Below are 27,993 nucleotides of genomic sequence, written 5' to 3' on the forward strand. Positions count from 1 at the left end.
AAAGCATATAAGATGATAATCTTATATACCTTTGAGCTTTCTCAAGACTAGCACATGTTTGTGGCATTGAATAATGAGGCATTCCCAAGATCACATTCAGGTCTTATAATTTCCTAATCAGGAATCTTTTTACTGTTGCACATACATACAATCCTATGAAATTATTCAGAAAATTTCTAGAAAAGACATATCTTATTTCTCAGAATAACTGAATGAAATAGGTTTGTTGATTTTTAACATTTGTTAGTGTATTTATTAAACTAACACAATTCTTTAGGAGTAAGTGCCACAATGCAGCATAATAAACAGCCATTTATTGCATATTTTCCCCCAGGCAAAGATGATATAGTCCAAAATAGGAAAGCTGTGGGTATTATGTGGCCTCAGCAAATGAAGAATAAATAGTCCACTATTTATTTGTAACCTTTAATCTAGATTTCTAGGTGTAGGCTGGATTGTCACATCTACTTTGTATGAACCACAAACAGCTCTAGAAGGCTGCTACATTTGTTGCTTCCTCTAAAGTGTCATGAGTAAAAATCTGGTGGATTTTGGACCATGGACACAGGTGTAGTGGATACCTTTCAGAGACCTTTCATGATGACACTCCCCCCCAGCAGCCATGTTTGTACTATTGATCCTGACCCATAGCTCACCCACAGTTGATTTGACCAGAAATGGGATCTTGACCCAAGTGGGCTAATCAGAGGGTTATCCTTTGGAATATGGAATGGAGAAGTAAAAACAAAGATATTGTCTCTCCACGGATCTGGGGACATAATGAGTAACAAACATACATTCTCTAGTCAACACCTTTTTGTTATATAGACAGAGAGTAAAGGAAGTGTGTTTTCAGAGTGTTTCTTTGTTTCACCAAGAGTGAAGCAAAAAGCAGCAGAGATGAGAGGCAGATGAAGAATACTGCTGGGTCCAGGCCTTCCTGAGGTCTGATCTCTTTATTCCTACCCTTGTGCTCTGGAAGACATGTGCATTGTTACACTAAATTCTTTATTTTGATTAAGGTGCTTGAGATGCTTTCTTCCCCTGCAATCAGAGTGTCCTCACTAATACATTCAATGGCAAGTAGCTAACAGAAAGGTCAGAGAATGTATAATAAAATCCAGGAACTGCATCTCTGAAAACAACTTTAAGAGTCTCATTGCTGTGCTTAGCATTGTCTGAGCATGCAGTGCTCCATCCTATGTTTTTAAGAAATTAATACAAAAAATGTGTCTTTCAAGTCACTGAAGGGCCTCTTATGCTACAGATTCTTTTTATAAAATCTAATGAAAAATCTTAAGGTTAAGGTTTATTTAGAGAGGATGATGAATTTCCTGCTTACATTAATTCCTGCCTATCTCAAAGTTTTGGTATTATTTTCAAGGTGAGTCACTGTTATCATTTAGCCATCTCTTGGCCAAGCATTCTAACTTGCTTTAGGGCTTAAAAGATTTCATGCAAAAAGACATTTTTTAAAAGTTAATGTGCAACATTTTAAATTAAAAGTAATTAGTAGACATGAGCAATGTTTTTGGTGATGGTCAGAAGTATGGATAATGTTCAATGAAGTATAGATAGCCTTCAGTGGGCGTGTATTGGGTATCACTTATGCATACAATGCTAGAAACTGGGGATGTAAAGATACAAACTGGTTAATATGGAAATAGTTTAGTAGTAACCCTACATAATGGAGCTATAACTGTCTTCTTTAGGATAACATTCTGACAATTCAGTGACTAACCCTGAAGGGATGCCAGGATATTTTTGCTTAGTATCAAAAATACATCAGTTTGTATAGTTCTGCCAGGCAGAGGGTGTGAAAAGCCATGCACTTTGGGGAAATGGTGAGACTTTTCCCAAGGGTAGGGTGTATGTGGAGGGTGCAAATGGTGGAAAATTAAACTTGGTGCAGTGGTCTTTGAACCCTGCCACTTGAGTTTTCCCTAAAATAATTTAGAAAAATATGCATCTCCTTTTACATTTTCATGTGAATATCTAAAATTTTTGTGATAAGTTTAGTGGCTGCAAAGAATATAATTTCTGAAATATTTTATATTGAGTTCTTTAAAATTATGGAATTTGTCTGCCATCTCATCTAAATGACAAAGCCAGCCCTGCTAACTATCCAATCAACAAAATCAAACTTAATTTTCAGAAAAAGACTGACTTCATTGTTAAACTCAGATGCATATGTTAAAATGTGTCCCAGGGAATCTAAAAGAAAATGGTACAAATGGACTTATTTAGAAAACAGAAAGAGACTCACAGACATAGAAAATAAACCAAAGGGGAAAGGGTGGGGGGAAGGGATAAATTAGGAGTTTGGGATTAACAGATACACACTACTGTATATAAAATACTGTACTGTACTACTGCACTACTGTATGGCACAGGGAACTATATTTGATACCTTGTAGAAACCTATAATGGAAAGTAATCTGAGAAAGAATATATGTAATATACACATATAACTGAATCACTTTGATGTACACCAGAAACTAACACAACGTTGTAAAACAATATACCTCAATTAAAAAAAAATCATGATTTCAAATTCTAAGTGGGAAAGGAGAGAAAGAGGAAGAGAGACAGAGAAAGATTGGGAAACTGAGAAGATAAATTTGGCAAAGATTTATCTCCTGTTCCCCTTTCAATATTGCTTATCTCAAATCTCTTTTGCTACAGGAATCTTTTTTTGGTAAGTATCAGGATAAGTGTAAGGTAATGAGGACATCTGGGAAAGAAGAAACAGGAGAGGCAATGCCCTGGGCCAAATGCACCCTTCTTAGTCAGAAGAGAATCTATGAAGTTTGAGCATCTGTAAATTGACTCCCTTGAAACTATTTGTGCCACAAATCCTTGAGAAGTCTCTGACGCCTCAGGGTAAGCCTCCCCCAATCCAAAGGACTAGCAGAGGGATTGTGGTAGCTCTGGGTTGGGTCTTCCCCACCTTTGGGCCAAGGCAGGTCCAAAGTAGGAACTTCCTCACTGTGGCCTCTGGGGCAGGGTGTGCAGTGAACAATTCAGGAGATCACTTACAAGAGAAATACAAATGTCACTGTCTTGAGTGATATTTGTTTGGGGGAGATATAGGGAATAAAACCACTGTCTTGAGATTTTGGAAATCAGAAGAGAAGGTACTAGTGAGAGAGAAGAGGACAGGGCGGTAAATCAGCAGCGAGGAGAAAAGACGAAGAGAAGGTGTAAAATTACAGAAGAATGACAGAAATGGAGGAGAGAAAGGAGAGGTGGCTCTGTCAGGCTGGGCTGTGGTGCCACCAATGTTTGCCTGAGAGGTCTCTCCTTAGCCCTGACAGTACAGGCTGTCCAATAGGAATCTGAAGAAGATGTGAAATTTAGGGTTGTTTCTGAGGACTCCCACTGGTTGTGTTAATATGACAACTTATTTATATACTGCAATGATTAATTTTATATGTTTACTTGGCTAGGCTATGGAGCTCAGTTGTTTGCTCAAACACTAGTCTAGATGTTGCTGAGAAGGAATTTGCAGATGTGATTAGCATTTACAGTCAGCAAACTTTAAGCAGATTACCCTCTATAATGTGGGTGGGCCTCATTCACTTACTTGAAGGCTTTATGAGTAAAGACTCAGATTTCTTGAAGGAGAAAGAATTCTGGGGCTTCCCTGGTGGTGTGGTGGTTGGGAGTCCGCCTGCCGATGCAGGGGAAACGGGTTCGTGCCCCGGTCCGGGAAGATCCCACATGCCGCGGAGCGGCTGTGCTTGCGAGCCATGGCTGCTGAGCCTGCGCGTCCGGAGCCTGTGCTCCGCAACAGAAGAGGCCACAACAGTGAGAGGCCCGCGTACCGCAAAAAAAAAAAAAAAAAAAAAAAAAGAATTCTGCCTCAAGACTGCAGCAGAAAATCCTACCTGTGTTTCTAGTCTAATAGTCTGTCTGGCAGGCTTTGGGCTCAAGCCTGCACCATCAGCCCTTACTTGAATTTCCAGCTTGCAGGCCTGCCCTGCAAGTTTCATACTTGTCAGTCCCCACTATTACAGGAGCAAATTCCTTGAAAGAAATCCCTCTCTCTTAATATATTCCATTATTAATTTTCTTATTAATACAAGTAAAATATTGATTATTTCATTAATATTAATTTATGTAACTGATATACATGAATGTAATATATGAATATGTAATTCTTTATATAGAGATATATGTTAATTTGAGATATCTTTATATATTATATATTATATACTGATATATTTAAACATGATAAGACAATATAGTAATATAACAATAGTTATGTAATAATTACCAATGTATTAATGATAGTAATATAACAATAGTTATATAATAATTACCAATGTATTAATGATATATATTGTATAATATATTATGTTTATACATTAAATATATATTATGTATTTGATATTTAAAGATATATATATATATATATATATACACAGAGAGAAAGAGAGAAACAATAGGATATCTAACTAGCTAGCTATCTTTCTATCTACCTATCTATCTATCTATCTATCTTATCTTTCTGTTTCTCTGGAGAATGCTGACTAATACATGTATTTCCTAGCACAAAACCAGTATTTCACTTAGTGGCTTTGTTTCTGTTTTTTCCCCACTATGTTAAGTCCAGACTGATTTTCATTCATATTTGTATCCACATTGTCTGACATATTTTAGGCACTTAAGAAACAACTAAAGAATTAATAGGGGACTTCCCTGGTGGCACAGTGGTTAAGAATCCGACTGCTAATGCAGGGCACACGGGTTCAATCCCTGGTCCTGGAAGATCCCATGTGCCGTGGTGCAACTAAGCCCAGTTTGCCACAACTACTGAGCCTGCTCTCTAGAGCCCGTGGGCCACAACTACTGAGCCCACGCACAGCACCTACTGAAGCCCATGCATTCTAGGGCCTGTGCTCCACAACAAGAGAAGCCACCGCAATGAGAAGCCCATATACCACAACAAAGAGTAGCCACCGCTCACCACAACTAGAGAAAGCCTGCGTGCAGCAACAAAGACCCAATGCAGCCAAAAATAAATTTAAAAAAAAAGAATTAATAGTTGAGTAAGATCTTCTTAATAGTAATGGATTAAAATGTCATATTTTTTTCTAACAACCACTATAATTTTATAATAAATTTGCCTTAATTGATGATATCAAGATTGGTGTCTGCTAATTAACATGATTGCAGCTGGACATCTGAGGAGAATTCAAGTGGGAGGCACATACAAGTTGGCAACCAACGAAAATGCAGTTATCCAGTGCTCTATGGCACAGAGATTTGCAGCAAATCTAAATCTCTGACCACAAACTCAGGTGTGCAAGAGATGATTCATTTAAAGGAGGCAAGAACATATAATGGAGAAAAAACAGCCTCTTCAATAAGTGGTGCTGGGAAAACTGGACAGCTACATGTAAAAGAATGAAATTAGAACACTACCTAACACCATACACAAAAATAAACTCCAAATGGATTAAAGACCTAAATGTAAGACCAGACACTATAAAACTCTTAGAGAAAAACATAGGAAAAACACTCTTTGACATAAACCACAGCAAGATCTTTTTTGACCCACCTCCTAGAGTAATGGAAATAAAAACAAAAATAAACAAATGGGACCTAATGAAACTTCAAAGCGTTTGCACAGCAAAGGGAACCATAAACAAGACGAAAAGACAACCCTCAGAATGGGAGAAAATATTTGCAAATGAAACAATGGACAAAGGATTAATCTCCAAAATATACAAAGAGCTCATGGAGCTCAATATCAAAAAAAACACTTCAATTAAAAAATGGGCGGAAGACCTAAATAGATATTTCACCAAAGAAGACATACAGATGGCCAACATGCACATGAAAAGATGCTCAACATCACTAATTATTAGAGAAATGCAAATCAAAGCTACAATGAGGTATCACCTCACACCAGTCAGAATGGCCATTATCAAAAAATCTAGAAACCATAAATACTGGAAAGGGTGTGGTGAAAAAGGAGCCCTCCTGCACTATTGGTGGGAATGTAAATTGACGCAAGGACTATGGAGAACAGTATGAAGGTTCCTTAAACAACTAAAAATAGAACTACCATATGACCCAGCAATCCCACTACTGGGCATATACCCTGAGAAAACCATAATTCAAAAAGAGTCATGTACCAAAATGTTCATTGCAGCTCTATTTCCAATAGCCAGGACATGGAAGCAACCAAAGTGTCCATCAACAGATGAATGGATAAAGATGTGGCACATATATACAATGGAATATTACTCAGCCATAAAAAGAAACAAAATTGAGTTATTTGTAGTGAGGTGGATGCACCTAGAGTCTGCAATACAGAGTGAAGTAAGTCAGAAAGAGAAAAACAAATACTGCATGCTAACACATATATATGGAATCTAAAAAAAAAGAAAAAAAGAAAAATAATGGTACTGATGAACCTAGGGGCAGGACAGGAATAAAGACACAGATGTAGAGAATGGACTTGAGGACACGGGGAGGGGGATGGGTAAGCTGGGATGAAGTGAGAGAGTAGCATTGACACATATACACTACCAAATGTAAAATAGATAGCTAGTGGGAAGCAGCAGCATAGCACAGGGAGATCAGCTTGGTGCTTTGCAATGACCTAGAGACGTGGGATAGGGAGGGTGGGAGGGAGGCTCGAGAGGGAGGGGATATGGGGATATATGTGTGCACATGGCTGATTCATTTTGTTGTACAACAGAAACTAACACAGTATTGTGAAGCAGTTTTACTCCAATAAAGATCCATTAAAATTTTTCATTAAATCTTATTCTGAGCCCTTACCTTGTTCAGTTTATGGGAAAGTGAATTGTTTTCATTATTGGGGTGATGTGTTTCCCACACAGGTGATGGGAAGATGGGTATTGGGTAGGAAGCCCCAGGGTCCTGAAGGGCACTGTAGGTTGTGTGGTCTTAGTTATGCATGAGCCCAGCCCACAGAGGTCCTCCAGGTGCAGCAGCTCTTGGCCTCTGTTCTGTATGTTGCCTAGAACATGGGAGTCTTGGTCTGGAACACTGGTGCTTAGAGCCAGCCTCCCTAAGCAAGTCAAGAAATGATCCCTTTGGCAGTTCTGCTGCCTTCCCCGGGCACTACCAGAAAGTGGGACATCCATTGCCTCATGCCTTTTTAATTTGGGGAGAATGTCAGATTCTGTTTTCTGGTGTCATCAAAAATGTTCCTAACATAATTGGAAAAGTAAACTTAATGCTTTTTAGTTAAAACAAGAGTGATTATCATTAAGTAGCTCTTGCTTTCTACTCAGAAAAATAAATCCATAAAGTATGGAAAACTAAAGTTACCAGTATGTAATATGGTGTGAAAGGAAAATATAGCAAATGAAATGTTTCAGAAAATTGGTCTGCCACAGCAATCAAAGGCATCACTTACCTTACTGGTACTTTTCTCTTGGCAAGAAAACACAAGACTGCTACTGTTATGTGAGTCATCAGGAAAGCTAATCCAATACCCAGGAGGGTCCATATATCTGGAATTTCAAACCAATGAAAAATGTAAATATTCAGTGAAAAATATTAGAGAGTCCAAAACTCAAGTAACTGTGGTCAAAATGTAACCTACTGTTCTGAGTGTCCGTGAAATCAGCAATGGGAGGGTTAACCTTGATATGGCAACGATTTCCCTTCCATCCTTGTCCACATCTGGAAATGAGATAAAATGTAATAGTTGGCAAAAAAAGAAGTGGAAACATATGTTAGCAGTATTGTCATGGAATAAACTGATGAATATCAATAAACAATGAGATACCAGGAATGTGGGTAACTTTGATACGAAACCAAAAATGTTAAACCAAAGCAAAAAGATAATTAAATCGTATTCTTTTCACATTATTGTGTAAGATGATTTTTTAAAAATACTTATTCCCTTCTTAACTTTATCTGTAAGGTGGGGACTTGATTTCTTTATCTATAAGGTGAGAACAAGGCTAATTTCTTGTTTTCAAAAATTGACTTCACTTTTCACCAGTGTCCAATATTACTTTTTTTCATTTGTCTCAAACTCAAAAGCTACACATTTTTCAACAGTGAATGGATTTCAGTTCTTTCAGATACCAATAGAGAATATTCAAATTATAGATTAACATAAATATAAATCAGAGTATTTTTATTTCTTGTTACAAGGGGATGATCCTTCAAGTTCATGGATTTGGAATCAGGTTAAGGATCAAATTGGATATACCATCAGTCCTAGAGGATTTCACTACCTCTGCTATATTTAGGGACATACGTGATGAAACTTGTAACACTAGGGACATCTCCTCTGATATGGATGGCCTTCAGAAAGTTCAGAATTGGAGACTAGTTTGTGCCTCAAAGGGAGACGAGGTTTATCTCTAAGCAGTGAATGTGTCAGAATTTCTCTGGTAGAATGTGTTTACATATGAGTGTGAAATCTTATGTATACATTCTTGTTTACCAAAAATAACAGGATACAAGTTAAGAAGGGTTTGGTTGAATTTTCTGCCAAATTCATGGTACATGCTATAAAATAGGATTAAAAACTAGTTTTTAACAACTTTTTTTTTTTTTTTTTTTGCATGATACGCGGGGCTCTCACTGTCGTGGCCTCTCCCGTTGCGGAGCACAGGCTCCGGACGCGCAGGCTCAACGGCCATGTCTCACGGGCCCAGCTGCTCCGCGGCATGTGGGATCCTCCCAGACCGGGGCATGAACCCGTGTCCCCTGCATTGGCAGGCAGACTCTCAACCACTGCGCCACCAGGGTAGCCCTAAAAACTAGCTTTTGAATGTGTGTGCTTAAAAGTGGTGTGTTAGAAGCAATGCTTCTTCAGCACACAGTTAATATTTTTTTTTCTCAGTCTCTCTTTTGAATTTGAAAATCTGAATGACCAATAGCAATTTCTTCAAAAAAGCAATAGCTTCTCTAAATATAAAAAGCTTAGTGGGGAGGAAGATGGCGGAAGAGTAAGACGCGGAGATCACCTTCCTCCCCACAGATACATCAGAAATTCATCTACACGTGGAACAACTCCAACAGAACACCTACTGAATGCTGACAGAAGACCTCAGACCCCCCAAAAGGCAAGAAACTCCCCACATACCTGGGTAGGTCAAAAGAAAAAAAGAATAAACAGAGACAATAGGATATGGATGGGACCTGCACCAGTGGGAGGGAGCCGTGAAGGAGGGAAGGTTTCTACACACTACAAGCTCCTTCGAGGGCGGAGACTGCAGGTGGCGGAGGGGGAAAGCTTCGGAGTAGCGGAGGAGAGCACAGCAACAGGGGTGTGGAGGGCAAAGCAGAGAGATTTTGGCACAGAGGATCGGTGCCCTCAGGCACACACCAGCCCGAGAGGCTTGTCTGCTCGGCCGCCAGGGCGGGCGGGGCTGGGAGCTGAGGCTCGGGTATCGGCTTTCAGTCGGAGCGCAGGGAGAGGTCGGGGGCTGGCGGCAGGAAGAGACCCTGAAGGGGTTAGTGCTAGCCCGGAGGGAGTCCGGGGAAAGGGTCTGGAGCTACCGGAGAGGCAAGAGACTTTTTTCCCTTTTGTTGCCTGGTGCGCGAGGAGAGGGCATTCCCCTCCCTCCCCTCTGCCTGAGTGAGCCAGAGCCCCCGAATCAGCGGCTCCTTTAAACCCGTCCTGTCTGAGCGAAGAACGGACGCCCTCCGGCGACCTACGCGCAGAGGCGGGGCCAGGTCCAAGGCTGAGACCCGGGAGCTGTGAGAGCAGAGAAGAGACAGGGAAATCTCTCTGTGCAGCCTCCGAGGCAGCGGATTAAAGCTCCACGGTCCATTTGATGTGCCCTGCGTCTGTGGAGTGCATGAATGGACAGCGAATCATCCCAAATTGAGGAAGTGGACCTTGAGGACAAGATTTAAGACTTTCCCCCCCTTTTTTTTCCTCTTTTTACAACGAATTATCTCAAATTAAGGAGGTGGACTTAGCAAGATTTCAGACTTTTCGCCCTTTTCCTCTTTTTACAACGAATTATCCCAAATCGAGGAGGTGGACTTGGAGAGCAAGATTTTTGATTTTTCCCCCTGCTCTCTTTTTGTGAATGTGTATGTGTAATCTTCTGTGTAAGATTCTCTCTGTATAGCTTTGCTTCCACCATATGTCCCAGGGTTCTTTCGGTCCGTGTTTTTTTTCAATAATTACTTTTTAATTTTAATAACGCTACTATATTTCATACTTTATTCTATTGTACTTTACCTGCTCTTTCTTTTTTTCCTCCCTTCCCTTCCTCCCTCCCTCCCTCCGCTCCTCCTTTCCTTCTTTCTTTTTCTTTCCTCCATCCCTCCCTCCCTCCCACCCTTCTTCTTTCCACTTTCTTTTTCTTTCCTTCCTCCCTCCCTCCCTCCTGTCTTTCTTTCTTTCTTTCTTTCCTTCCTCCCTCCCTCCCTCTCTTCTTCCATTCACTCTTCCTTTTGCTTTCATTCCTCCCTCCCTCCCTCCTTTCTTTCCTTTCTTTCCATCCTTCCTCCCTCCCTCCTTTCTTTCTTCTTCCTTCCTTCCTTCCTTACTTCCCTTCTTCCTTTCTTTCAATCTCTCTTTCTTTCTTCTACTAATTATTTCTTTCTACTTTTTCTCACTGTTATTCTGAGCCGGGTGGATGAAAGGCTCTTGGTGCTGCAGCCAGGAGTTAGTGCTGTGCCTCTGAAGTGGGAGAGCCAACTTCAGGACACGGGTCCACAAGAGACCTCCCAGCTCCACATAATATCAAGCAGCGAAAATCTCCCAGGGATCTCCATCTCAACACCAGCACCCAGCTTCAGTCAACGACCAGCAAGCTACAGTGCTGGTCACCCTATGCCAAGCAACTAGCAAGGCAGGAACACAACCCCACCCATTAGCAGAGAGGATACCTAAAAACATAATAAGGCCACAGGCACCCCAAAACACACCACCAGACGTGGACCTGTCCACCAGAAAGACAAGATCGAGCTGCAACCACCAGAACACAGGCATTAGTCCCCCCCACCAGGAAGCCTACACAACCTACTGAAACAACCTTAGCCACGGGGGACAGACACCAAAAACAACGGGAACTACGAATCTGCAGCCTGCAAAAAGGAGACCCCAAACACAGTAACATAAGCAAAATGAGAAAGCAGAAAAACACACAGCAGGTGAAGGAGCAAGATAAAAACCTACCAGACCTAACAAATGAAGAGGTAATAGGCAGTCTACCTGAAAAAGAATTCAGAATAATGATAGTAAAGCTGATCCAAGATTCTATTTCCCAGATCCAAAATCTTGGAAATAGAATAGACAATATGCAAGAAACAGTTAACAAGGACCTAGAAGAACTAAAGATGAATCAAGCATCGATTAAAAACACAATAAATGAAATGAAAAATACTCTAGATGGGATCAATAGCAGAATAACAGAGGCAGAAGAACGGATAAGTGAGGTGGAAGATAAAATAGTGGAAATAACTGATGCAGAGAAAAATAAAGAAAAAAGAATGAAAAGAACAGAGGACAGTCTCAGAGACCTCTGGGACAACATTAAACGCACCAACACTCGAATTATAGGGGTTCCAGAAGAAGAAGAGAAAAAGAAAGGGACTGAGAAAATATTTGAAGAGATTATAGTTGAAAACTTCCCTAATATGGGAAAGGAAATAGTTAATCAAGTCCAGGAGGCACAGAGAGTCCCATACAGAATAAATCCAAGAAGAAATACGCCAAGACACATATTAATCAAACTGTCAAAAATTAAACACAAAGAAATCATATTAAAAGCAGCAAGGGAAAAACAACAAATAACACACAAGGGAATCCCCATCAGGTTAACAGCTGATCTCTCAGCAGAAACTCTACAAGCCAGAAGGGAGTGGCAGGACATAATTAAAGTGATGAAGGAGAGAAACCTGCAACCAAGATTACTCTACCCAGCAAGGATCTCATTCAGATTTGATGGAGAAATTAAAACCTTTACAGACAAGCAAAAGCTGAGAGAGTTCAGCACCACCAAACCAGCTTTACAACAAATGCTAAAGGAACTTCTCTAGTCAAGAAACACAACAGAAGGACTATACCTACAATAACGAACCCAAAGCCATTAAGGAAATGGGAATAGGAACATACATATCAATAATTACCTTAAATGTAAATGGACTAAATGCTCCCACCAAAAGACACAGAGTGGCTGAATGGATACAAAAACAAGACCCATATATATGCTGTCTACAAGAGACCCACTTCAGACCTAGAGACACATACAGATTGAAAGTAAGGGGATGGAAAAAGATATTCCATGCAAATGGAAATCAAAAGAAAGCTGGAGTAGCAATTCTTATATCAGACAAAATAGACTTTAAAATAAAGACTATTAGAAGAGACAAAGAAGGACACTACATAACGATAAAGGGATCGATCCAAGAAGAAGATATAACAATTGTAAATATTTATGCACCCAACATAGGAGCACCTCAATACATAAGGCAAATACTAACAGCCATGAAAGGGGAAATCGACAGTAACACAATCATAGTAGGGGACTTTAACACCCCACTTTCACCAATGGACAGATCATCCAAAATGAAAATAAATAAGGAAACACAAGCTTTAAATGATACATTAAACAAGATGGACTTAATTGATATTTATAGGACATTCCACCCAAAAACAACAGAATACACATTTTTCTCAAGTGCTCATGGAACATTCTCCAGGATAGATCACATCTTGTGTCACAAATCAAGCCTTGGTAAATTTAAGAAAATTGAAATTGTATCAAGTATCTTTTCCGACCACAATGCTATGAGACTAGACATCAATTACAGGAAAAGATCTGTAAAAAATACAAACACATGGAGGCTAAACAATACACTACTCAATAATGAAGTGATCACTGAAGAAATCAAAGAGGAAATTAAGAAATACTTAGAAACAAATGACAATGGAGACACGACGACCCAAAACCTATGGGACGCAGCAAAAGCAGTTCTAAGGGGGAAGTTTATAGCAATACAATCCCACCTTAAGAAACAGGAAACATTTCGAGTAAACAACCTGACCCTGCACCTAAAGCAATTAGAGAAAGAAGAACAAAAAACCCCCAAAGTTAGCAGAAGGAAAGAAATCATAAAGATCAGATCAGAAATAAATGAAAAAGAAATGAAGGAAACGATAGCAAAGATCAACCAAACTAAAAGCTGGTTCTTTGAGAAGATAAACAAAATTGACAAACCATTAGCCAGACTCATCAAGAAAAGAAGGGAGAAGACTCAAATCAGTAGAATTAGAAATGAAAAAGGAGAAGTAACAACTGACACTGCAGAAATACAAAAGATCATGAGAGATTACTATAAGCAACTCTATGCCAATAAAATGGACAACCTGGAAGAAATGGACAAATTCTTAGAAATGCACAACCTACCAAGACTGACTCAGGAAGAAATAGAAAATATGAATAGACCAATCACAAGCACTGAAATTGAAACTGTGATTAAAAATCTTCCATCAAACAAAAGCCCAGGACCAGATGGCTTCACAGGCGAATTCTATCAAACATTTAGAGAAGAGCTAACACCCATCCTTCTCAAACTCTTCCAAACAATATCAGAGGAAGGAACACTCCCAAACTCATTCTACGAGGCCACCATCACCTTGATACCAAAACCAGGCAAGGATGTCACAAAGAAAGAAAACTACAGGCCAATATCACTGATGAACATAGATGCAAAAATCCTCAACAAAATACTAGCAAACAGAATCCAACAGCACATTAAAAGGATCATACACCATGATCAAGTGGGGTTTATTCCAGGAATGCAAGGATTCTTCAATATACGCAAATCAATCAATGTGATACACCATATTAACAAGTTGAAGGAGAAAAACCATATGATCATCTCAATAGATGCAGAGAAAGCTTTCGACAAAATTCAACACCCATTTATGATAAAAACCCTGCAGAAAGTAGGCATAGAGGGAACTTTCCTCAACATAATAAAGGCCATATATGACAAACCCACAGCCAACATTGTCCTCAATGGTGAAAAACTGAAACCATTTCCACTAAGATCAGGAACAAGACAAGGCTGCCCACTCTCACCACTCTTATTCAACATAGTTTTGGAAGTTTTAGCCACAGCAATCAGAGAAGAAAAGGAAATAAAAGGAATCCAAATTGGAAAAGAAGAAGTAAAGCTGTCACTGTTTGCAGATGACATGATACTATACATAGAGAATCCTAAAGATGCTACCGAAAAACTACTAGAGCTAATCAATGAATTTGGTAAAGTAGCAGGATACAAAATTAATGCACAGAAATCTCTGGCATTCCTGTACACTGATGATGAAAAATCTGAAAATGAAATCAAGAAAACACTCCCATTTACCATTGCAACAAAAAGAATAAAATATCTAGGAATAAACCTACCTAAGGAGACAAAAGACCTGTATGCAGAAAATTATAAGACACTGATGAAAGAAATTAAAGATGATATAAATAGATGGAGAGATATACCATGCTCCTGGATTGGAAGAATCAATATTGTGAAAATGACTCTACTACCCAAAGCAATCTACAGATTCAATGCAATCCCTATCAAACTACCACTGGCATTTTTCACAGAACTAGAACAAAAAATTTCAAAATTTGTTTGGAAAAACAAAAGACCCCGAATAGCCAAAGCAATCTTGAGAACGAAAAACGGAGCTGGAGGAATCAGGCTGCCTGACTTCAGACTATACTACAAAGCTACAGTAATTAAGACAGTGTGGTACTGGCATAAAAACAGAAAGATAGATCAGTGGATCAGGATAGAAAGCCCAGAGATAAACCCACGCACATATGGCCAACTTATCTTTGATAAAGGAGGCAGGAATGTACAGTGGAGAAAGGACAGTCTCTTCAATAAGTGGTGCTGGGAAAACTGGACAGGGACATGTAAAAGTATGAGATTAGATCATTCCCTAACACCATACACAAAAATAAGCTCAAAATGGATTAAAGACCTAAATGTAAGGCCAGAAACTATCAAACTCTTAGAGGAAAACATAGGTAGAACACTCTATGACATAAATCACAGCAAGATCCTTTTGGACCCACCTCCTAGAGAAATGGAACTAAAAACAAAGATAAACAAATGGGACCTAATGAAACTTCAAAGCTTTTGCACAGCAAAGGAAACCATAAACAAGACCAAAAGACAACCCTCAGAATGGGAGAAAATATTTGCAAATGAAGCAACTGACAAAGGATTCATCTCCAAAATTTATAAACAGCTCATGCAGCTCAATAGCAAAAAAACAAACAACCCAATCCAAAAATGGGCAGAAGACTTAAATAGGCATTTCTCCAAAGAAGATATACAGACTGCCAACAAACACATGAAAGAATGCTCAACATCATTAATCATTAGAGAAATGCAAATCAAAACTACAATGAGATATCATCTCACACCAGTCAGAATGGCCATCATCAAGAAATCTAGAAACAATAAATGCTGGAGAGGGTGTGGAGAAAAGGGAACACTCTTGCACTGCTGGTGGGAATGTGAATTGGTACAGCCACTATGGAGAACAGTATGGAGGTTCCTTAAAAAACTAAAAATAGAACTACCATATGACCCAGCAATCCCACTACTAGGCATATACCCTGAGAAAACCATAATTCAAAAAGAGACATGTACCAAAATGTTCATTGCAGCTCTATTCACAATAGCCCAGAGCTGGAAACAACCTAAGTGTCCATCATCGGATGAATGGATAAAGAAGATGTGGCACATATATACAATGGAATATTACTCAGCCATGAAAAGAAACGAAACTGAGCTATTTGTAATGAGGTGGATAGACCTAGAGTCTGTCATACAGAGTGAAGTAAGTCAGAAAGAGAAAGACAAATACCGTATGCTAACACATATATATGGAATTAAAAAAAAAAAAATGTCATGAAGAACCTAGGGGTAAAACGGGAATAAAGACACAGACCTACTTGAGAATGGACTTGAGGATATGGGGAAGGGGAAGGGTAAGCTGTGACAAAGGGAAAGAGAGGCATGGACATATATACACTACCAAACGTAAGGTAGATAGATAGTGGGAAGCAGCCGCAGAGCACAGGGAGATCAGCTCGGTGCTTTGTGACCGCCTGGAGGGGTGGGATGGGGAGGGTGGGAGGGAGGGAGATGCATGAGGGAGGGGATGTGGGAACAGATGTATATGTATGACTGATTCACTTTGTTATAAAGCAGAAACTAATAAAAAAAAAAAAAAGAAAAAAAAAAAAAAGCTTAGTGGTTCAAGGAGGCCCATAAGAATGCCTTCTTTCCTTAGTAAATACTCTTTAAAAAGTAGAAATTTAAGATAATTTGATTGTTTTTGATGCCTCTGACATTCAAATTAAAATAAATTAGAATGTTTAAGATTGGAGTATTTGTTTTTTATTCTCATAAACCTTGATATGTATTTCTTATCAGTTCTCAGGTTGGCAATGTGAATCTGCATGTAAGTCCTTCACATTTTGCCTGGACTCCCTTAAAATCTTCCTGAATGGGGTGGGTCCTCAATCCTTGTCTTGGAACACGGAGACCTGTAGTGATGGTATGCTAGAATTGGCATGCTGAAGTTCCTTTCGCTTTGAGCAGTGGCAGTGAAAGGAATTTCTCTGGTCCCATCTCCCTGAGAACTGCAAGCTAGAAGTGAAAATTGAGCATCCTGTCTGCTCTACAGTTTGGTGGACTCATCTCCTCCAAGGTGACCACAGATCTCTATTAAAGATCATTGAGACGTTTTAAAAAGAAAAGTCTAGTCATCTTCTCTATTACTTTTCACAGGCAACCTGGGTAGGGAAGCGTAGATATTTCACTCAACTATTATTTCTCCTTAGCAAATCAGCAATATTAGCATACCAAAGGAAAAATAAGAGACTGACTTTTCCTGAAGAGATAATGCAAAGATTGTTGTTTTTAGTAGTAGCGTGTTGGGTACTATTATAGTTGTTGGGGGTGAAGGGCGAAGGCTCTTGTGGGGAGAAATCAGATAGGGTAAGTGGATGAGATATTGGGAAGGACTGGGTGTGCTTTGGCTAAGCGGACGCCAGCCAACCAGCGGAGACCAGTCCCAGTGGCCATTCCAGGCACAGCTGTGTGAAAGCTGGGTGGCTGTTAGAGTCCGGTGGGTGTGGGGAGTGCTGCATAATTGGTGCCAAGAGTGAGGTTCCTAAAAGAATGGGGCAATGAGATTCACCTTATTTTCTTGACAATTAAGGACTAGATAGCCCTTTTTAGGTAATGTTTTAGCTATTTTATGATTAAACAAGATCGAATGCAATGGGATTCCACCTATTGTGCAATCCAAAAGGATCCATAAGGACGCTAAACATTTTATAATATTTGTGATAAAGACTAGGATACCTCAGTCTAAATTAGAATGCATGTTCGTTTTGTTTTAATGTCAAGAAAAAAGAAATGTTAGCTGTGATGAAATTATGTTGGAGGTCTTCTTTTTCATAATGAGTCATAAGAATCAGTTTAATGAAAAAAAATTAACGGATAACTTGACAAAAGGGAAGAAAATGACCTGTTTTGATTCAGAAAGCACCCATAAGAAAAAGCTTTTGAGGAAGATTTGATTTATTCTGAGCTAATCTGAGGCTGTGTGTTTTATCACTTATTTCATATACCTGATGAGTGTAAGTATAACACTGGAGAATTTCAGCCTTATTTTTAGAATGACGGAAGTTCACACTACCACTTAATTATCCCCCAGATTCATTTAACCACCCACACTCCTTCCCTTCCCTCCACCAAATCATAAGCATGTCTATGGTTTGGTTGGGAGGGAACCACAACCTGACCTCTAGAGTTAATCTCATTTTCCTTGGTGTAGCCTTTTGCCTCAGGATCCTGTCCAATGCATTCCTAATCAACAGTGATTGCTTCATAGAGAGACATGGACATAAGTTTGTCCAGTAAGAATATTGTTACCTGTGGGTACATATTGATGGATATTTGTGGTAAGAAATATCCTCTGCCCAACTGTGATGTGAAAAAGGAAGAGTATAGCCCTGTGAAGCTACCATTTTGTTACAAAAGCAAGGCTGAGGAAAAAACAGGAAGACAGAGCCTAGGAAATCATGGAGAAATGGAGGAACCACCTTAATGGCATTGAAAACTTTTCAATCCATTCCTGTTTCAAGCCTGCTCTGGGTTTAGACTTTTTAGATACATGAGTCAATAAATTCTTTAATTGTTTGAGCCAGTTTGAGTTTGGTCTTCTATTATGAGCACACACACAAAACCAGTTTCCCTACTCTTTCATTTTGATCCCTGACGTTCTCCTCATTAAATCAATAATCCCTTATTCATAAAATGTTTATTGAATGTCTACTATGTACAAGGTAGTCTGCTAGATATAAAAAGGATGGGCAAGACATGCTTGAGAATTTGTAGGAGCATAAACTTGGGAGATAAAAAACACATTTAAAAATAAATAAGAGACAAAGCAGAAAATAAAATATATGAAGTATAAGAAAGGTAAAGAAAAGTGCTAAAGAAGAAGATGAAAAAAATAGCTTCAAGAATCTATTTTTCCAGAGCCAGAAAGTGAAAAAATGTGTAATCTCAACTAGACATGAATGGAACAGGTGATATATTAAGTTATATTTATTCCAAAGCATTACAAATTTATGTATGTATTATACAACAATGTTTCAGAGAAAAATGTTCATCTAAGTATATAGAAATCATCTATGACTGATGGGATCTCGAGAGATATGTTTGAATTATGTTCAGATTATTAATGGGATGCTAAACTAACCTCTAGATTTCCCAATTATTTACTGCAGTATATTTTTTCAGCCATACTTACTCTAATTTTATAGTTTTTTTATGTCTGTAGAAGGAAAATCCCTTCAGAAGGAGCATGCATTTTGAATATAGTCCAGATTAGATTTATCATTAGCATTAGAGCAGTAGACTTGTTTTTCTTTTTATTAGGCATGTTTACAGCAACACATTATGATTAGTAAAATCATGAATATCATTCTTGTTTATAGAAGCCAATATCATCCTACAATGACATTCGTGCTTCAGAAAACTACAATATACTAAGCCCCATAGAGATTGAATTGAACACCTGCTGGGTGCTAAACAATATTCTAAATGCTTTAATGTATTACTTGTGGAACACTAATGTTACAAGATACGAGTTATTTCCCCACTTCATAGTTGAGGAAATAAAGGCCCAGAGTGGTTGAGCAGTAAGTCACCAGAGGTACACTCTGAACTAGACTTTAAACTACATCTCTTTGGCTCTCACGTGATGCTCTGTTCACTACATGGTTTTGCTTCCCATGGTCTTCCTAAAGTCGGAATATAGTTGTTTATAATAGCAGTCAACTTCACAATTTTTGTCTGTTAGGATTTTTGTCTGTTAGGAGAGAAACAGTGGAGATATTCCTGCTCCTCATGGTCTGAAAACTCCCATTTATCACATTAAGCTTTACCCTGGGAACATCTAGGTGTAGGGGAGGCAGGTGTAGAGCTGGGAAAAGAGTAAGTAATGAGAATCAGGGCACCTGGATTTCAGTCTAGACTCTGCCACTTTCTAGCTATGTGGCTTTAGGAGAGTCCAATCACTTCAGTTTCCTATTTATAAACAGTAAGAATTACAACTCACCTAACAAGGTGTGTAGGAGAATTAAATAAAACAATGCATGTGAAAGTACACTGTTAACTGTAAAGTGTTATCTACGTCAGGCTCTTTGATACCCAGCCTCTTGCTTTCTGGTGTAAATCATGGTCCTGACCATTCCCTGCCCTAACATACTGGTCCTCCAGGGAGCTGGCATCTGACAACTGCCCTGTCTCCATCCCTGCCTGAGCATCAGTAAGACTTAGGGAGCAGTGAAAAGACATTGCCACAGCTTCTATTTTCATGACTTATTAATTATGCCATTTAAAAAACATTTTTACATCTGAATATGCCTGGAGGTTCTTGAGCCAGTTATACAGGGAGGGGAAGGAAGAGCAGGTGTTTAGGATGTTCGCTGCCTGTGATGAATATTTCTACCCCACCCCCATCCCACCCCATCCTCTGTGGTTTCTACCCATGGGAAGTACTCCAAAGGGGAGAAAGTAGTGCCATCCCAACTTTGCATGAAAGCATCAGCTCAGACCGAGTGCTTTCTGATCTCTAGGCTGGGCCTGTGCCAGCAGAAGGGGAGTGGGACAGTTGAGGTAGCCCCTAATGGGGCTAGAATTCAGGTTCTCGAAACTGCTTCGCCTATGTTCTTGGCATTGCACCATATGAATATTTGTAAAATTCTTACTATATTCCATTTCCTACCAAAAAAGAAGCATATATATGATCAGATTTTGTCCTTAGGGGATGATTACTTGAAAATACAAATCACATGCTCCTGTGTGGCTTTTACTGCAATTTCCACTTGGATTGGTAGTCAAGTTGCACAGAATTGCAAACGTAGGAAGGAGGCACATTCATGTTATTTCAAATTATTACAATAGAAACAACCTTAACTACTTCAGAGAAGAAATAAAGCAGATAAAAAGTGTCCTTCTTTTCCCCTTTTGCTCATACAGATAGCTGATGTGACACTAGAACACCCCCAGAAAACTCCTGAAGTTGATGCTTTGAGCTTCCCACTTCTGCTTTTTTTCCCAACTGTTCTGAAGTATTATTTCCCTGGAGTTGGATGGAAGGGGGAAAGAATAGCAAAGAAACTAAATAATTCACAAACTGGGCAACTGAAAATGGCTGCAAGTCAATAGAAACCAGTCTTCTTCTAAGATAAAGAAGATAAAGGCATTAAATTTTTGCTGTGGAGTGTAAACTAGCAAGAAATAGGTTTCTGAACTTTTTCTCCTGTCATCCTGTGAAGTGTGAAAGAATTTTCCTTTAAAACATAGATTGTGACTTAATTCCAGCAAGGCTGGATTATTCTTGTTTTCTCTCCTTCATTGAATATATGTGCATTGAAATACATACGAAAACACACAAGATGGTAAGGCTGAAAATTAGAAAGAACAAATAATGAATTGTCAGCCTCCGGAAGGAACGTCCACTAACCAGAGTACTCACAAAGCCCAGGGTGAGAATCCACGGGTGTTTAGGACTCACTTTGACCTTCTGGTGAAGTAACAAAGCCCTCTACTTGCTCAGGACAAAACAAAGAATCTTCTAATGACTTTGCAGTCAACTGAGAAAAAAGTCTAAACCCTGCACTCTTTGTTCAGTGAGTAACTATTGAACACCTTCTGTATGCTAGGCCTTGTTCTAGGTGCATCGTAATCTATTAAACCACATGTTGTCTGGTAATGCTCTTCCCTAAACACACTAAGCTTGTTCTTGCCTCGGGGACTTCATGTTTTCTGCTTTTCCTGACAGTTAAGTAGTGTGCCCAAATCTTGGAATAGCTTGAACTTTCATGGAATTATGATCTTGACTCAAATTACACCTTCTCAGAGAGGCCTTAATCAGCAAGTTTATCTAAAATACATCACTGCCTTCATCCCTTCCCCGTCCCTTCCTAGCAACCTGCTTACCCTAATGATTTTTCTTCATTGCACTTGTTACTATTCAAATTTAATGCACACATGCACACACAAGTATATATTATACATGTATGTATATTTAACATATATTTGTAAGTGTAAATGTTAATATGTAAATATATATAGATTATATATAATGTATATAAAATAAATTTATTTATGTGTTATGTGTATATACATACATATTTATATACTAAGCTCTATAAACAGAAACTTGAAAGCCTCAATGACATGAATGATTTTGCAATGATACTGTAAATTATATAATTAATGTAAGCAGTAGAAATCTAGAGTAGTTCAATAACACATATGATATTGAAAAAGCCTTAAAAACTGCTTCAAGACCAGGCTATTTGGCCGTTTTGTCCTCTCCAAGTTTTTAGAAAAGGTAATTCTCATGCTTTATGTGCCGTTTCAGAGAATAAAAAGCTACCCAATTTACTTCAGAGATCTAATGCTTGTCTGGTAACAGAACCTCAAAAAATATTATGCACAGAAGAAAACCTGGGAGCAATGTCACTTATAGATGCCAAAATCCTAAATAAATTACCAGCAATCTGAATATAAGAGTACATTGTGTTGTAAGATTTTTTAACTCATGGGTAAAAGGCAAATCAATCTGTACGAGAAGCAGAGGACCCTGTGAGAGAGAAGTAAAAATAGTAGAAGAACCTATTGTTCTAAATTATATATCCTTTCAATAAAGTTTCTATCTCTAAATCACTATACTGATGAATTTTCTCAAGTTGTTAATAAATAATCTTCATGTTATATAAACTCTTCTAAACATAGAAAATGGATAATAACAATAGAACCATTTTGTTATTAATGAAAAATCTCCTAACATATTTCCTGGTTTAGATCAATTTACTGGTGAATTCTCTCAAATGTTTAATAAACAGATAATTCCCAGCTAATTATCTCTGCCAATTACTTACCCTCAAATTTCTTTATAAGATTTGTAATTAGAAATTTCCCTTCTAATTCCCTTCTAAACATATGAAAAAGAAAGGTTAACTAATTTGTTCCATAAAGTTACATATCTCTGCTACATAAATCAAGTATAGCACATCCACAAAATCATAGATCGATCTTACTCAAAGATATGCAAAAATCCCCAAATACAGAAAAATATTATTACACAAACACATATATTTCTATTGTTTATATATCTTTGTTGTTAGAGTATGTGATGATCTCTTAAAACTTCACACCCTTAGACATAATGAAGAACGATTGTCCTTCATGTGTAACACCTGGTGAGGATGGAGCTCTGGATGACCACCTCTGTGGGTGGAATCTCTGAATAAGAATAGGGTGGTGCAGCTGGCAAGGGAAGAAAAATGACTCTGTTAGAGGCTATTTCACCTTGTGAAAATCTCATAAATTTTAAGGATAATAGGTCGTTAGCCACCTGGCTTAGGATACTCTAGGTACATAGCAGGAGAAAGAAATTGGAAAAAAGAAAAAATCAGGGCAAGAACAAGCTGGCGATGCTGATGGATCTTTACCAAAGAGATGTTGCCTCATCTCTCCTTAGGTTTCAGCAGTTTCTGTTACAATAAATCCAGATATTAGATGATTTTGTGACACCCCATCTACAGAGCAATAAGCATTTCCCGTTAAATTTTTAAAATATATATAGTTTAAATGATTTCTGAGCACCTTACTACATTTGCAAGGAAATAAACATGCACTCAAAATGGAATTTTTAAGCAATTAGAACTGACATGTAGCATGTATTGGTTGGGATTACGTTAGTAAATATTTAACTATTTTTGTAGGATGTTATATTTATATATATACAATATAAACACAGATTAGTGCAAAATAATTAAATATGTCTTTTCATTTGATTTGCATTGCATATTTGTATTAAATCAAATGTTTTTTAAAAAGTATTCAAGTAATTGTCACGCTGTATGTCCAATATTGTGTACCATATATTATGCACTAAAACATCTTTTTAAAAATCATTGTGTTGTTTTGAAACAAAGATTTGATACTTAATTCATTTGTTTGAAGATATTTATTGAGGGCCAGGTGCTATGCCCAAAGTGTTGGGATAGCAGCATAAAAGCCAAAGTCCTGCCCTCAAAAAGTGTACATTTTATTGAGGGAGGGGGTTGTAGAGAAAGACAATAAGCAAATACATCAGTAACTATGCTTATGGTGGAATTAGAGAGGTTGCAGTGCCAATGGAAGGACCAAGTTGGAGACAGTGAGCATGGACAACACTTTGAAGAGGATAAGATGGATTTATTGGGAGCTGGAATAGCAAGTGGGAACAAGTGAGGGTTGTGTTGTCTTTTTTTTAAGGGTATAGCTAGAGAGCATGTTTGTTGATAATTCAGTAGATATGGAGAGGTTGCTGTCTGATAAAGAGAGAGGGGGTGATGAAATTCTTGGGGTGTGAGAAGGAATGGGCTCCAGAGCCCATGGGGAACAGGGTCTTTTCTGAGATAGGATATGGATAAGAATGGGTCATTTGCTGATGGAAAGACGTGGGAGTTCTCTGCTAACAAATCTTACAAAGAAATTTGAGGGTAATTAATTGGCAGAGATGGTACTTTGGGGGTGGGGGGCTTGAGGAAGAGAGGAAAATGCATGAAACTGGAGTAATTTCTGACTCAAAAAGCACTCAATCTAGAAACATATAACAGCATGTTCAAGCAGTGCTGAGTGCTCATTTGAGGTCATAAATATGACCTCAAACAGTTAGGGTTACGCTTAGGGTTACTGTGTATATATGTATATGTGTATGTGTGTGTGTGTGTGTGTGTGTGTGTGTGATCAGGGGGATTTTGTTATATTTATATTTTCATTACAGTATTGCATGCATATGGTTCAAAAACTCAAGTTGCACTAAACGTCTTAAGCTCCTAAGACAAATACTTTCAATCTCCTTAACTGTTTCTTCTAGTGTGAACCTCTATTTTTATTAATGATACACATATGTGGTGGTTTTGATTTATCTATTTTATTGTTATAGCTAAAAATTTCATTGTGTTATAAAACCAGCAGCTCCTTACTCACTGCCTCTTAGAGCCCTCCCTCCACCACTCCATATAATTAAATCCATATTCAGAGTTTATATTATTACTACATAAATATTGCTGTTAACTGCTGAGCCAATAGTGTATGAAAATTAACCATCCATTTACTTTTTTATTTTTTTGCTTTTTTCCTGGAGCTAGTTATCCAATTTATTTTAATTTGCTAGGTTTTCTAGGCTTTATGGCTGATTCTTAAACTCTCCAACAACTTCTTAATACAATTTTCCACTAGATTAAAATATCAGACAGACTATTAAGACACTATTTCTTCTGGAGACTTCCGAAGTCCCCTTTGGGTTGATTCTTTGGGCCAACCTAGACTGCTTATTCTCTAGACCTGCTTTCCAGGGACTTTTCTGGGACTTCCCTTGAACATCACCCCTGTGTCCTGGATCCCATTTCCTCCTCTTCCTCGGTTTCCTCCTTCATTTTGCTAGGGCACAGACTACGTGGGATGTTCTTTTTTTTTTTTTTTTTTTTTTTTTTTTTTTTTTTTTTGCAGTACGCTGCGCCACCAGGGAAGCCCGGGATGTTCATTTTTTGAGATCTTTTGTTTGAAGTACTACACTCATATTCAATTTTTAGTTTGGAACTCGGTTTTGAAAATCATGCTATCTAATAAATAAGCCAGAAGATGTATTGTCTTCTGGATTCCTCCATTCTCTTCTAGTTTCCAGTGTTTCTCGGATTATTCCTCATTCTTTGTATGTGAACTGTTACATTCATGGAGAGTGTTGTTATCCCCAGGTTTTCTGAACTTCCTCCATGGAGAGTCTTTGTAGGGTTCTTTTTTCATTCACTATACCTGACACTTCATCAATCTGTGGAAGTTTTTGCATTATTTCTTTTACAATTCTCTTCCTACTTTATTTTCTCTGTTCTTTCTTTCTGAGACTCTTATTTTTTAGATACTAACCTTCTGAATTGATCCTTAAATTTTCTTATCTTAATCACATATTTTCTTTGTCTTTATATTCTGTTTTTTAGGAGAATTCTCTGCCTTTATCTGCCAACATTTTTATTAATATTTAAAAATTCTGAGAGATATTTTAAATTTCTTTAAGCTCTTTTTTCTCTAATTATTATTATTATTATTTAATTAATTTATTTATTTTTGCTGTGTTGGGTCTTAGTTTCTGTGAGAGGGCTTTCTCTAGTTGTGGCAAGTGGGGGCCACTCTTCATCACAGTGCGCAGGCCTCTCACTATCGCAGCCTCTCTTGTTGCAGAGCACAGGCTCCAGATGCGCAGGCTCATTGGTTGTGGCTCATGGGCCTAGTTGCTCTGCGGCATGTGGGATCCTCCCAGCCCAGGGCTCGAACCCATGTCCCCTGCATTAGCAGGCAGATTCTCAACCACTGCACCACCAAGGAAGCCCCTAATTATTTATTTTTTATAGACACCAGGTATAATATATTTCCTAACTCTCTGAGCACATTAAATAGAATTAAACATTTTTCTTTAGATTCCCCACATTGTTTCTGTTTCATATGAATTCCATTTGTCTACTTGAATCTTTTGATTTATTAGTTTTATCTGTCTTTTATATTAGCATCTTTCCTATACATTTGGCTATTCTTTGCTTTCTAGGTGTTAAGAGTAAAGCCCTAAAAAGATGATCACTGGGTCTCTGGCATGGGGTGAACTGGTTGACTAATGGGCTACATTTTAAGGCAACAAGCCTCCTTTTCTTGGCACTGCCCTATTACAGAATTTGTACATCTTTATTCTGGTGTCATTTAGCCTCTCAACTGAGAGAGACTTCAGTCTTTCACTGTGTGATGGTGGTGGAAGTTTGGCATGGGGAAGATATAAAATTAACTGCTGGAGTTTTGGGGGCTGTGAAGGAAAAGGAAAAGAAAAACAAGGTTTTCATCATTAAAAATGCAAACTGGCAATTCTTGAAGCAACAGCTCATGGCTGTTCTCTGCTGAACCGACTCTTGCACCCAGAGTGACACAAATTCTCCAGAGAATACATCTCCTGAATGGGTGGGTACAACTGGGGTTTGGATATCTAACAACTCCTTACGGGCTTTCAACAAGTTATTTTCCAATGTAGTGCTCCACTCTGCCATTGAGGCACTCAGTCCTCCAACTGTTGGGTCCTGTTGGGTGTCTATGGGGTGAATGCGCTTATGCCTCATTGGAAGCCCCTTCTGCAGGTGCTTAGGCTTCAGCTTGTTCCACTCAGATAAGTCATCCTTCACCTATGTTTCCCTTTTAAAATGTTATCAACCTCTCTTTATCTTTTGTTGTCTATTCATCACTGCCTCGTCCTTGTGGATTTATATGGCTTTTATTCTTTGTTGTTATTTTGGTGAGTCTGGAAAAGAGATGGGGGTAAACATATATGCATGACCTACTAGCTTTGATAATTTTCTTCCTCTACATTTAGCTGCCCTGGTGTATTCACAGAAAAGACAGGTAGTTAGGTACATTTAGAAGTGGAGTTTTCCCCAGTAAATAATTCAGAGAGAAATGGTGAAAAGGAGTTGATGATATTACCAAGAGAATACTTTTAATAATGGACCATAGAAGTTAACTTTGGTAAGAATGCAAGTAAAGACATGAGGAAGATGAGGAAGAATGTAAAAACTAGTCTGGAGTCAATGGTTTGGGAATCTAAATAAGAACAAAGAATACAGTAGTGAATATATTAGGTAGATTATATAGTCTGGAAGTATTAGTCAGAAGCAGTGTTATTTGAAATCTAAATAATGAAGCTGTCGATGGTGACAGTGTCCCGGATGTGCCCATAAGAAGGCAGAGATCTGCAAGGAAAGCTAATTGGGGAGAAGTCAGAGAACTGAAAGGACCGAGAGTATTCTGAAGATAAACTCACTGACCCTTAGGCCACTAAGAATGATTAGAGGACTGGAAATCCACACAGCTGAAAGCCAAAGTCAAAGGTGGGAAGGCAGATGCTGGCAACATCGAGGAGTGGCAAACAGCACCGGCAGAGGGCAGAGTTCTCAAGGCACAGCCTGTTTTTCGTGGTGGCCCGGAGGTGAAGGAAGCCATTCTAGAAGTTGTTGAGGCTACGGGGCATTTTGCTGACTGTACATCTAGAGACCGGGGTACAGAAGGAAAGAGTCTGGGAAAATGGACAGAGGTGGGGGATTTAGTTAGGTTGGCAAATATATCTTACAAAATGAGATGGAAAATCCTTGGCCATAATAAATGATCTAGGAAGAAAAATGTAGAAATACTAATGATTAAGCTAAGGTCCTATATGCCTACGTTTTAGTAGGGCTCAGGGTAGCTGCTCCATTCAGCAGTTTAAGAGGATGCGATGTCTTGCAGGAGGAAAAGAATTAACACAATCAACCCTAAATAGGTGCCTGTTTATCTACCAAGACTCTAGGTAATGGCCTTTGCATTAAGGCTAATGCTCAATGATATGTGAATAATTCA

At 38.5% G+C, this 27,993-nt stretch overlaps 1 protein-coding gene across 1 annotated transcript in view; it reads right to left on the minus strand.

The window, feature by feature from the left end:
* The window catches only part of MALRD1 (MAM and LDL receptor class A domain containing 1), a gene marked incomplete at both ends in the record, with an annotated part of 583,874 nt that overhangs the window by 22,385 nt on the left and 533,496 nt on the right, over positions 1-27,993 (minus strand). Inside the window, 2 exons of the mRNA XM_079699366.1 lie at positions 7,403-7,499; positions 7,592-7,671. Of these exons, the coding sequence (XP_079555492.1) occupies positions 7,403-7,499; positions 7,592-7,671 (177 nt within the window). The remainder of the gene's footprint in view (positions 1-7,402; positions 7,500-7,591; positions 7,672-27,993) is intronic.

This window comes from Hyperoodon ampullatus (assembly GCF_949752795.1).
Source record: "Hyperoodon ampullatus genome assembly, chromosome: 3".
NCBI classification, from domain to species: Eukaryota; Metazoa; Chordata; class Mammalia; order Artiodactyla; family Ziphiidae; genus Hyperoodon; species Hyperoodon ampullatus.